This window comes from Lynx rufus, unplaced genomic scaffold, assembly GCF_022079265.1.
Source record: "Lynx rufus isolate CCGP_SWC_20201006 ecotype Redwood Valley unplaced genomic scaffold, mLynRuf1.p SCAF_7, whole genome shotgun sequence".
Lineage (NCBI taxonomy): Eukaryota > Metazoa > Chordata > Mammalia > Carnivora > Felidae > Lynx > Lynx rufus.
Genome location: NW_025814889.1, coordinates 40690589 through 40703313, shown reverse-complemented (window position 1 = coordinate 40703313; position 12725 = coordinate 40690589). Strand labels below are relative to the sequence as shown.

General features: G+C 48.4%; 1 protein-coding gene across 1 annotated transcript in view; it reads left to right on the top strand.

Moving 5' to 3' along the window:
* The window catches only part of ANO2 (anoctamin 2), a 312785-nt gene that overhangs the window by 90872 nt on the left and 209188 nt on the right, over positions 1 to 12725 (top strand). The window contains exons 7-8 of the mRNA XM_047066263.1: positions 7397 to 7452; positions 8599 to 8640. Of these exons, the coding sequence (XP_046922219.1) occupies positions 7397 to 7452; positions 8599 to 8640 (98 nt within the window). The remainder of the gene's footprint in view (positions 1 to 7396; positions 7453 to 8598; positions 8641 to 12725) is intronic.

The following is a 12725-nucleotide window of genomic DNA, read 5'->3' as shown; positions in this document are numbered from 1 at the left end:
ATTAAAAAAAATAACATCAATTTTTAAAATGTTTCCTCGAGGATTCCCAAAGTATTATTAGGGTTCTTTGCCCCATACTCTGTGATATCTTGAATTTTTGACTCTGGTAACCTCCTTCTCTGAATTCTGCTCTTTCAGTTTTTGCTGTTTGGGAGACAGAAAAAGCAGCTTATTAGAATTTGGAGCAAAGAGAGAAAATGAATTGAGGGAGGGTCTGAGGATTCTGCTGTGGTTACGGCATGCAACATTAGAGAATGGGTTTTGTGAGACTGAGGTACTTTTTCTTTCTTCTGGGCTCTCTGTTGTGACAACTGAGATAAGCAGATAAGAGCTCTCTGAACACATAAGGTATTATTGTAACCAGAATAATAAGGACCCCTTGCACATGTGCACTTTCACACTTATTTCTCATGTGATCCTTGAAGCCACCGTGCAAAATAGGGTCAGCAAATATTATGTAATTTCACAACTGAGAAATTAACAGGGTGCCCAAGATCAGAGATTTAGAGCCAGATTTAGAACCCAGGTGCCCTGGCTCTTCTTCAGTTCTCTTTAAATTAATTAAATTAAGTTCAATTAAATTAATGAATAAATGGATGAAGTTATCTGGGAAAGGTTTCACAGAGAAATGGAAGCTGAGGTCTTCCCAGTGTAGCATCCATTCATTTACTCAATGGTTATTTATTAAGCATCTACATGTGTCATTCATATATAAAGAATAGAGTAGTGAATCAACCAGACACAACAGACACAAATCCCTGCTCTTATGGGGCTTACATATGAGGTAATATTTGAGGAGAAGAGGAAATAGGCTGCCACGTGGCTGTCTGGAAAGACAGATGCATGCAAGGAGAGCAAATAATACAGGAGACATGATGGAAGCCACTCCCGAGACTCAGGGTCCCAACAGGAACAAATGACACTCTCAAAATAGGATAATTTAAGGTAGAAATAATTGAGATACCATTTATAAAGGTGTGGATAGGGAGTTGGGGATGCCTGGAATTAGAGCAGTAAAGCTGTTCCTAGCTCCAGATCCATAAGGTGAGAGAAAGGTTACTGGAACATGGATGGACAGAACTGGGTAGAGGAGACCCATTGGGACAAGCAGGTGACTATTCAGGGAGGAGGTCAGGGGTCCAAATTCCCTCTGACCTGCTGAACCCAATGGAAAGCCAGAGAGCAAGGGAGCCCATTCATGTCAGATAGAGAAGGGGTGAATGTGTATCTAGAAGGAGCAAAAGGAGGATAGGCACATGCCCAGCAAGACTGGAGAAGCAGGTGGCATTTCAGTTCTGGGACGAGCAAATTGAGAAACTTAGGTCAAGTCACATTCCCTCACTGGACCCATTTCTTTCTCCTCTTGTAACATAGAGACCCCACAGTGTGCTTGAAGCTTCTAATTCCAGGTCCAGCATCAACTTTGATTCAAAGGAACAACATGGTCTCCTTTCCATAAGAGCCAGCTGGGCTTGGAGCGCCTGGGTGGCTCAGTCGGTTAAGCATCCGACTTTAGCTCAGTCATGATCTCTCAGTTTGTGGGTTCAAGCCCTGTGTCGGCCTCTGGGCTGACAGCTCTGCCTGGAACCTGCTCTGGATTCTGTGTCTCCCTCTCTCTCTGCCCCTCCCCTGCTCATGGTCTCTATCTCTGTCTCTGTCTCTCTCTCTCTCAAAAATAAACATTAAAAAATAAAAAAAAAAGAGCCAGCTGGGCTTAGAGAGGGGACTGGCTCTTCTATAAATTCACACTGAGCAGGTCCTGGGCCATAGCCAGGACTTGAGGTGGTATGATGTTTACGGACCTCAAAGACCATGGGAGAAGACAATGAGGGGGAGGTAAAGGCAGGGAGGATTCAGGACCACTGGCTAGCATGGTTGGGAGAAAAGATTGCATTCCTACATCATTCCTTTGCCCGAAGCCCTGGGTGACATTGCTTAGGTGTGGCCACGGTCCATTGGCATCCGAAACCCCTGGTGTACCTCGGAAAGCCCTGGCTCTCCAAATCCCACACAGGATTTGCTGAGTCAGACTCTGTGTGTGTGTGTGTGGGGGGGGGGTGGGGGGGGGGTGGGGGGTGGGGGCAGGGCTCCAAAAGCTGCATTTCTAACAAGCTACCCAGGTGATTCTTAGGAACTCTAAAGTTAGATGAAGATGACTTTGGGCTGGCTGCCACAGGCTTCTATTCACATCCGGGAATTGGAAAGAATCATGCAGAATGCTCTGTCCTCTGGGGATGTGGCCACTGGTTTTCTGAAGTACCCAATGATAACCAGGTCATCTTTGTGAAGGGCCTAATTGTTGCTGTTACTTTTCTAACATTTGTCATATGGACGTTTAGCATTCAGTACCTTTTGTCCTAGCCAGCAGTAGGGCCTTGTGGACTTTCTTTTTTCTATTTTCTTTTTTTCCTTTTTTGTCCTGTGGCGGAAGGATGGGCAGGAGGGTAAAAACAAGTATAATAAGGTAAAGAAAGGGTTACTGACCTTAAAAAAGTATGGGTGGATTGGCATTTGGTGATGGTCTAATTTATATTTGTGGGGGTTTCTTCTGTGCCTTCTGCAACCTTCTTTCCCTCTTATTCACCCCTGGAAGTGAAGGGATTATGGACGAATGTGCACAGTGTTCCACGACCGAATATATTCATGAATTTGGGTTCTGCGTGGTGGTGGTAGTCTGAGTGGGCTTGGCCTGGCGAAACTTGGCGGTGCCTCCTTAGCGCCACGATGCCTCCTTAATCAACATCATGTAAGGTCACCTGCCAGGGCTCTGCAAATTCACCCTTTCATGGAATGCCTTTTTTAAAAAATTGAAGTGTCATTAACATACAGCGTTCTATTAGTTTCAGGTGTACAACATCGTGATTCAACAGTCGTGCACGTGGTCCAGTGCTTACCATGATAAGTGTAGTGGCCCTCTGTCACCATAGAGCATTACTGCAGTATTGTTGGCTATATGCCTTTTAAAGCACACTTTACTATGGAGAGAGTCACAAGCCCCCTTGACCACGTCAGAGGGAGAGAGAGAGACACCTTTTCTACTCCTTTCGTATGGAAGTTGTTGCTGCCTTTTCTTGGACAGAAAATTACAGATTGATGGGACTACATTTTCATAGACATTTTGGTGTCAGAGCATTTCAACAAATGTACGCTTTGGGACTCTCTCCTCCCCACTCAGGAGACGATGTCTTAATTATTTTGACCAAAGCCAGACTGAGTTGTATGTTGTAAACATCTGGTTTATCATTCATCCAGCTGAACTGGTTTATATTTTGTTAGAAGAAAAGGCTTGGGATTAAAGGCATTTAAGTAATTAAGCACACGTCAAGACAATTTGGTGATGGGTAAATATAGTCTCTGTTAAATGCACCGTCTGGGGCCTCTGGTTTAGATTTACGTCCGGCTGGAGTAGGGGGATGAAAGCAGATGCCGGGCGGACTGGTCCCTGTTCTGGGGGGAATCAAAACCAAATGGGTTTTCAAGAGTTCAGCCCCATCCCTCTAAGTACCTGTCCCGCTGGATGAAAGTTTTCTTTGAGTTTGGCCTGGAGGGAATAGAGCCGCAGTCCCCATCACCCAGCGGCACTCATAGATTTAATGAGGCTCTCTTTGGGAGGCCTACCATAAACTGTGCTTTGGTTGATCCTTTGTGTCCGGGAAGCCAGAGATGTCCTGGAAGCTAAATGCTAGGCCTCGGGTTTTGTGTTCCAAGTGTGTGTTTTAGGTACCAGTCCTGGAGCCTGAGCCCACCCTGCTTTGTTCCTTGGCCCTGACCCTCTGGATGGATGATGCCAAGGGACAGCGTTGCCAGGCCTGGCCGGGTCAGTCTGTGCAGAGCTGTGGTTGGTGTTGGGCAGAGGGGAAGCATGAGCCCTTTCCTTTAGGGATCATAGTTCTAAAAACAAGAAATATGAAGAACCTAGTGACTCAAAGGGACCGTACGGATCAGTGAGGGGGTCCCTAGTGAGCTGTGCTGTGTTTGAGCCGAGACACTGCTTCTCTTTGTGGGGAGAGGGAAAGGACAGTGTCCTCTGTGCTTTCTCCTTCTTGCTGGCCCTGCTTCTGGGGGCAGTGGGATGAGTGGTTAGGTCTCTCTTTCTCTGTCTCCCTGGGTCTAGAGCAGAGAGGAAAGACTAGATGTGATCCTGAAGAAGAAAGCTTTGCCATTATGGCCAGATGGAATGGTGCATGATGGAACCAATTAGCTCATTTTTGCTGAAAAGAGAGGAAAAAATTCAGAATTTCAGTTTTCAAAGCAGAGACTCCTTTTTAAAAAACGTTTGATTATTTTCTTCTTCTTTCAAACTGATTTCCATGCTTGTTTGGGGGTAGGATCTTGGTTTCTGAAGTCTGTGGGTGACCCAAGAGGCCAAAGCAGTTCCCATTCTTGGGTGAAGTTGTGGCTGAATAGTTATTTTCAACTTGCCTCCCCCACCCTCCCCATTCTTTTTCTTTTATGTGCTGTTGCCTCCCTCTGTAGCAGCCACTGGTTGGAATCGCCCGTCTGATGCCCTCTGGAAAAAGGAGGTACACAGCCCTGGAGGACAGAGACACATCATGTACAGCATTTTGGGGCTCTGGTTATCTGGTTGGGACAACTCCGGTGTGATGAACTGAATTGTATTGGCCCCAAGACAAAGAACCATTGGTTGGGTTTCCTTTCTAGGAAATGGACTAATTGACTAGAGTTTAAAGGTTCTTCATCAGCATAGGTTGCCATAGAAAATTGGAGTAGTGAAGAAGATGGTGCCTGTGATAAATGGGAAGAGATACTGCGATACGTTTAGCCATGGGGCTGGTTGCTCTTACCCACCATTATCCCTTCTGTGTTCCCAGCAGTGTACTAGGTGCCACGAGAGATACAGGTGAGGGGAGAATGCTCTCTGACCTTGGGTACCTTGTAAGCCTTCAGGAGACACACAACAAGGGGCAGACAACATCCCACAAGTGAAGTGAGCTGCCTGTTCCAGGCACGTGGTGCAAGGGAAGCTTCATTTGAGACCTCCAGTGATTTAGATCCTCCTGAGGATCTGGCAGCAGGACCCCTGAGTCCAAGTGGTCAGCTTAATGCTGTCAGACACTCGGCTGCTGTGCTCAGTGCCCAGCACAGCAGAGATTTCCACACCTGTTTAACTTTTTCCAGGCAGGCTGGGGGCTGTCTTCAGGGTGTATGTTGCTGCTGTGGTTACCATGGGTGTGAGTGCAGGGATTGATTGGGTGGGGGTAGTGCACAGGGTGCGGTCTAGTTTAGAGCTCCACCCGCCTGTGATGCTTCAGCCTCTATCCATGTGGACAGCCCTTTTGTAGCTTTGGAACATCCCCCACCCCCCTCCTCACTTGGGTCTCCTCCCCTTGATTATTGTAGGGTGGCTTCACATTGCTGTGGTTATGGCTCTTGAACTGATTAATGATGCTCAGAGTGAAATTGTAGTCTTGTGAGTAAGACAGATCTGCAGCTCATTCAGCACCCCCTGGGCACCCCTCCCCGTCCGCACTCCCTTTTACCCACTGTCTATTCCCCCCCAGCCCCCAAAGTTATTTCCGGTGGTTTATGTTCATGCCAAAGAGGAAACTTAAAATCAGGAGAGGACTGGTCCTTTGGCGATGCGGCGGCTCTCAACTCACTACAAGAGTGGTCGCTTCCCAGAGCGCCCCCTGCAGTCTCCCGAGGGCCTCTGCTTCTACGTGGGGCCTATGGCTGGTCCTCCTGGATTCCGGGGCCCTAAAAATGAAGCGAATAGGGGCAGGGTTTGAAGAAGAGGAGGCCGATGAGGAGAGAGGATTGTTTGAGAGCCTCTGTGGTCTCTCAGTATGTGGGTGGGGTATCGCTTGGGAAGGGGAGGTGGAAAATGTTGTCTAGATTTGTTATCCATCCTTGTCATTTATCCAGAGCCGTGCAAATGCACATTACTTAGCATTTGCACGTGATACATGTTTTCCTCCCAAACCAATTTTCTTCTCATCTCACAACTGTCTGTAGTCTCTCTGCAAAGAATGGTTCAGAGCAGAATGTGTGTTTGAGACAAGGGAAATCCCCATGAACCAGAGCTTACCCCTCCTTCTCCCCCTCCGTGATTACACGTGCATCCTCACATGGTAGGGTCGTCGGTACTTAGGGTTGGTGGGATATAATGTCTCCCATATGGGAGCCAGTGACCCAGGACAGACTATCCTGAGTCAGAACATACAGACCATTTTATAGTCTCTGAATAAAACCATGAATGAAACAAGTAAATAACAGTGCCTTTGTCCTGAGCAGAAAGTTCTCTGTTGTGACTATACCGGAGTTATAGGGACAGAGTCATTGACTCATTTAGCATATATTTCGTAGGGTCTGCTATGTGCATGTGGTGTGAAATACTGTCGGGATTAAAAAGTGAATCTCGTGTGTGGTTCTCAAACTTTGTGATCTCAGGAAACCATTACACTTTTTAAAAATTATTGAGAGCATCCAAAGGGCTTTTGTTTTGGTGGGTTATATCAGTCAATATTTATTGTATTAGAAATTAAAACTGAGAAATTAAAAAACAATTTTTAATGTTTATTTTTGAGAGAGAGCGAGTGAGGGAGAGGCAAAGAGAGAGGGAGACACAGAATCCAAAGTAGGCTCTAGACTCTGAGCTGTCAGCACAGAGCCTGATGCAGGGCTCAAACTCACACACTCTAAGATCATGACCTCAGCTGAAGTCGGATGCTTAACCGACGGAGCCACCCGGGGACCCCAAAACTGAGGAAATTTTTAAAGCCCAAGGATACACAAACACACATTCCATTTGCTGTCAGGGGGATGATGCCACCCCATGTCACAAAATCCCACTGTACACTCATGAGAGAATAGGAGGGAAAAAGCAAAAAAATGTCCTAGTGCTATTATAAAATTAGTTTTGACCTTCGGAGCACCCTGAAAAGGTCATGGGGACCCCCAGGGTTCCCCAGACCACACTTTGAGAACCACTGCTCTATGGCCCTCTACCTCCGGGAGGCAGACCAGCACTACTCTGGGACGGAATGGGAAGGCACCGGAAATGAGTTCTGATAACGTGCTGTGGGATGCTATGACATATACTTTTCCTGATCATATGACAGTAATCCATAGTCATTCCTGTGCTGTCACTGAACACAGGTAGTGTCACCTGATGGTGGTAGCGGAGACTTTGTGGTGGTCGGGGGGCAGGAGAAAAGGGGAAGCATGAGGTTTGAGAGAGTATATTTGATACTGAAACATAACTTTGTTTTTGGGAAGTAAAAATATTGTTCTTAGGCTAAGAACTAAAGCTCCACAGAAACTTGTAGATTGAGGGGTGACAGAGGAGCACGCAGTGCCTGTTTCCAACAGACAGAGGTGAGGTCCAGAAACTCCTGCCCTACAGTTGCCATTTTCACCTTCCTTTCTTCCACAGGCATTAACTCTCTGATCGCCAACAACATCTATGAGGCTGCCTACCCTCTTCATGACGTAAGTATCCTTTCCGCGCAGTCTGCAAACGGCTGTGCAACGCAGGGGACATGGTGGCCGAGTACACAGCAGGCGAGGCGTGAGGGAGTCACGCCGCTCAGACACCTGGGCCGAATCCGGCCTCCTTGGGGTGGACAGTAATCCCCACAACTGCCTCTCCGGGTATTGTCCCAATGGCGGGATGAGCCGGCTTTGGTGGGAGTGTTCCCCACGTGCCCTGTGGTTTTGGGAAGGCAGACGTGGCATGCCAGTGTATGATGGGAGAGGGTGGTGGTGAAGGTGGGTGGGTGGCGGTGGAAGGAGAGTCGAAGGCCCAGGTAACACACATCCTGGGCGGTCAGACCCTGAAAAAGTCTGAAGGTGATATTTTGTGTGTGATTATTTTGTGTGGGTGTGAAATTCCTCATCCTTAATAGGCAACTATATATTAAGTATCAGGTTTTTTCAAAAAAATATATTTAACAATGTTGAAGCCAATCTGTCAAAATTGCTTTTGCTATTGTTTGGTTCAGTAGAGAAAACAGACGGACTTGTAAGTAAAGCTTTCCTTGACTGAGAGTCATGTTATAAACATCCCACGATACAGTGCAATGACATTTCTTCGAGACGCTTTGTGAAGAACTTGCCTGGCCCCTGACCTAGGTGCCCTCACGACTGTACTGCTCCTTGACCGGTCACTTCTTTCCCATGGGTCACACAGTCATGCCCAATGAGACTGCGGAGGTGGGGCCTCTGAGTACCCGAAGGAGTTTCCAGATGGCAGTCTCCCACCCCCATACCTTGGCTGTGGGCAAATATGCTGTTAGGTTTTGCCGCTTGTGGACAGGGGGCGCTGTGCCCTGGCGCAGGGTGAGTTCACACCGTTTGCTGGCCACGGCCTCTGCCATTGCGTTTGCTCCGAGGAGGCACAGGCTGATGGCAGACGCCTAGGAGGGGAGCATCTTTGTGCGAGAAGCTGTCCAGAGGAAACATGGCAAATGTTGATGACTAACAAAACTGAACATTGCCTCCTTACCGTGTCAGGCTTTTGACTTTCCCCCAAAGGGAATTACAGAAAGGGGTGACGCTAGAAGATGGAAAAGAAAATCCTTTCTCTGTTTTTGATAGTTCCCTTGGCTTGATGCAGCCATCCCTCCTGTCTTACAGGGTGAATATGACAGCCCAGGGGATGACACGAATGACAGAAAGGTAAGCCAGCCTGGGCCACACTGAGTGCTTGGGCACAGGAGACTGTGGGTGGGTGTGGGGCTAGCCCCAAATGTCCTGTTTACCTGATTAAATATTTTTCAGCAGCTCTTCCACAGCCCCCTACCCTCCAGGTGTTGGAAACGTGAGGGCCATTTCTGGTCATTGACATGACTGTGTGTATGGGGTGCTCATACTGGCATTTAGTGCTTGGACAGCCCACAGTGCTCACCATCCTGAAGTCTATCCAGAAGTCCCGCCCAGAAGCATTGTCCCACCTCCGATGATGAAAGGGCCTCAGCTGAGAAACACTGGCATCCAAATTCCTTAATTTATAGGTGGGAAAACTGAGACCCAGAGAGAGTGAGCACCTTGCCCGTGATGACACTGCCACAATTAAAGGGAGGAGGCTTGGAACACCTCTGACTCTCCAATCCAATGTCCCTGCTGAATAAGTGTGTTACTATCCGTGCCATCATGGCTGTTTTCTTTTGGGGGGGGGGGTGTCATCTTTAACTTATTCTTCTTATTCTCTAGGCAGACAAGTGGGGAATAGCCATTCCCAAGTTAGAGATGAGAGATGTGAGGGAGAAGGAGGATCAGTCATGCTGTATATTCCGGGCAGCTAGGAATCAGAGGTTATAGTTAGGGGAAGGCAAAGGTCCCTTTGGAAGGACCCCTCCTGCGCCAATCACAGACAGTACCTGCCCCTACCCCTCTCTCCAGGCTCTCCACCCAGATCCGGTTCTTCTGTGTGGGTGTGCCACCCTCCCTCGCCATGGTGCGGCGCTCTAACAATCACCCGCTTCTTTAGTGGGGACTGCCCCATCTGGCTGTCAGCCCCTTCATGCCATCCTCCCACCCAGCTTCCCCCAACCATCAGCAACTCTGGTGAGCAGAGGAGGGAGGGCAAAGGTGGGAGGGCTGAGGAATTGAAGCCCGAGGAGTTTCCCTCCCCCCAGCTCTGTTGTCTGGAAAATTATTCATCCCCCAAGTTGCCTTTTGAGCAGCCTTCTTTTTATCCTGCCTATTAGTCCCTGTTATGAAGTGTTAAGTATTAAAAACATAAAAGGTCTTTTCCAGAAATACTGCTGTGATTGCTTACACATGTCCCCTCTCTGCCTGCCCAGGGAATCTGTTGTAGTATTGCGATGTCTTAACCTCATCTGTTTTCTATCTGATGCTAATAGTCTCGGTGTTTAATTTCCTGAAAAGTCCCGGATCAGAGTTAAAGGAAAAGGAGGAAGCATTTCTCCCCTTGTCTCACCTAGCTCACCCCAACCGTTTTCTGCCCTCCCGCTTTCTCATTTCACCTTCCTCCCCTTTAAAGAGTGCTCGCCACTGCTGCCCACCTAAGGATCCTCCTGCTGAGTGGGTGGTGACCCCAGCCGGTCGAGGTGGAGCACTCTACAGGAACATTCCAGAGACTGGGAACACACAGCAACTCCTGGCAGAAATCAGCCAGACCTCTGTTACCTGCAGAGGCAGAGGGGAGCAAATTGTAGACTATCTAAAATATATGTCTGTTCGTCTTTGGGATGATGTTATGTTAGCATTAACAACACGACACAACAAAAATTTTTCCTTTCAGGAATCCTTCAGGTAGGCCAACAGAATTATTCCCAGTGCACAGCCCAACCGGCAGAATGGGTAGAATCTGGGAGGCAGGGAGAGACCAGGTCGGATGGAACCGCACCTTGGTGATTAATTCCCACAGCGGATGTCAAAGGTAGACAGCTGTCTTCAAAAGACAAGAGGCCCCTTTCCTGTGGCTTTGCCTTGGGTTTGCTGGCCAGTCCTTATTTTCCTCTGCCACGGTCATGGTTAGGGATATTGACTTTGCTGGGGTTGGGATAAGGGAATCCGTGGGAGAGGGGAAGCTTTTTTTCTGTCCATTTGGGTTGGGAAACTGATACACAGCAAGGTGAGGAGATGGTTCCAATGGCCATAAATGATTGTCAAGTCAGGACTAAAACCTTGGTGTCCAAATCGCAGCCTGTGCTTTACAGCCAGGTACACAGGGTCTTGTTGTATGGCAGCGGGAATTCTCAGCGCTGTGCTGAGTTTGTTCCCACAGTTTCAGTACTGTATGAGTGGGGCCTAAAAGTATCCTAAGGAAGAAAGAGTCCAAACCTCTGAATACGTGCAGCATATTGATTCGTTTTAATTGCGTTATAATAGTCTAGTGTTCTTGGAGAGAGCTGCAGGAAGGATTTTGGTTGGGTGCCAGGGAGAACCCTTGCATCTGTTGCTGGGGGGTGTGAAGGGTTAGGCACTGCAGTGGGGTCACCCCTCTGGGGGCCTTTAGAGGTGATTTGCAAGGGCACCCCAAGCTGCCCATCCTGCCGGTATCTAGATGTTCTCTTTTACTCTTCCCTGCAATTCGAGCCTGTTCCCATGATCTCCTCGAGGCCCAGGCTCCTCATGGGCAGATCCCAGGAAAGACCAGAGGCCCCTGAGAATGCAGTCTTCTTCCCTTCCAGCTTGCCTTGTGCAGTTGTGCAGTTTCGATGACTCAGCCCCAGCCAGGGGCTGGAAGTCTCTCTCCCTGTTCCTGGAGGCTAATTACCAAGACGCAGCCTGCCTCTGAAGAACAGGGGTTTCCCACCTTTTTTTTAAAGTTTTTATTTATTTACTTAGAGAGCAAGCTGGGGAGGGGCAGAGAGAGAGAGAGAGAGAGAGAGAGAGAGAGAGAGAGAGAGAGAGAATCCCAAGCAGGCTCCACACTGTCAGCCCAGAGCCCGACTTGGGGCTCAAACTCACAAACCATGAAATCATGACCTGAGCCGAAACCTAGAGTTGGATGTTTAACTGAGCCACCCAGGCATCCCGGATTTCACACCTTTCTAGAAAGCAGGGCAGCAGGAAGAGGGAGCAGCATGGATGTGGATGGGTCTCCCCTGGGTGCCAGTAGCCACCTAATTCCACATTAGCTGGACCTGCCTGGTTTTCCCAAGCATCCCAGGGAAGTGACCATAATCATCTTCTGAGGGCTGCCTTAGCCCTGCCAGCTCCCGCAGCTTCCTCACCCACTTACAGGGGTGCTTAAGGTACATCACTGGAATGTGATTCTCCTTAGCAGTTTTTAAACCCTGGGTCTTGTATTTTCCAGCTTTTGCAGATGATTGTTTTCTCTAGTGGACGGTTATAAAGTGACCCACTAAAAGGTGTGTGAAGAGAGTCAGTCTGTTTTTCTGACCAGAAAGGTACTTTTGTCCTGGGTGTCACTTGAGGATTGATTTTTCTCCTCCTGCACTAATTTTGCTACTGGAGAAGACCGAGATAGTTGAAGTGAGTCACTAAAAATTCAAACAGGTCATTGCAGGATCTGGGAGTAGAATTCCATTCTCTTCCATTGAGTTTGCCCTGTTCCATCACCACCTTTCGGTGGGCTGCAGCTGGCATCTTTCTTCCTGTTGCAAGCCTGGCTCTCGGAGGAGCTCGAGAGGGCCTCGAGTCTCAAGCATCTTGCCATTCTCTGGCATTGCAAATGGTTTTAACAGTCGGGTTCCTTTACAGTCTCATGAAATACTAAAACCAACTGACCCACTGTCAAATGTGATCCCCAGGGAACCCATGGGCTGCTTGAATGCCCTGATCCATCAGGCAGGGTGGCCCCTGTGGGTCGTTGCTTCCTGCCGTAAAGGTTTAGGGTCAGGCCGACGTGTTTGGAATGACACCCGGGCCTCTGAAATAAGGTACTGTCCATTGAGAGGGAGCTGTGGACCTTCCCTAATCTATTTGCAGGCTTGGCCAGTTGTGAAGAGGACGTGGTGTAGCTCTGAGGGAGAAAGTGGATTTACTAAAAGCTGCATTAGAAGGATCTAGACTCTGCACACGTAAAGGGATTGTTACGAGATACTGTGGATGTCTTCCTGCACTTTCCTCCACCACGCTAATCCCTAGGGGCAGACTCCAGAGCACTCCTCCCTCCACCCTGACTGCCAGTCTGCTCTGGGACCCCGTAACCTGGGCTTTAGTATGTAAGACTCACTTGGTCTCTAAGTATGTGTGAGTGAACATTTGTAGAGATGGCAAAGGGTCTGCAGCGCTCGAGCCAGCCTGGAGAGAGCCACGTGGGCATTCGG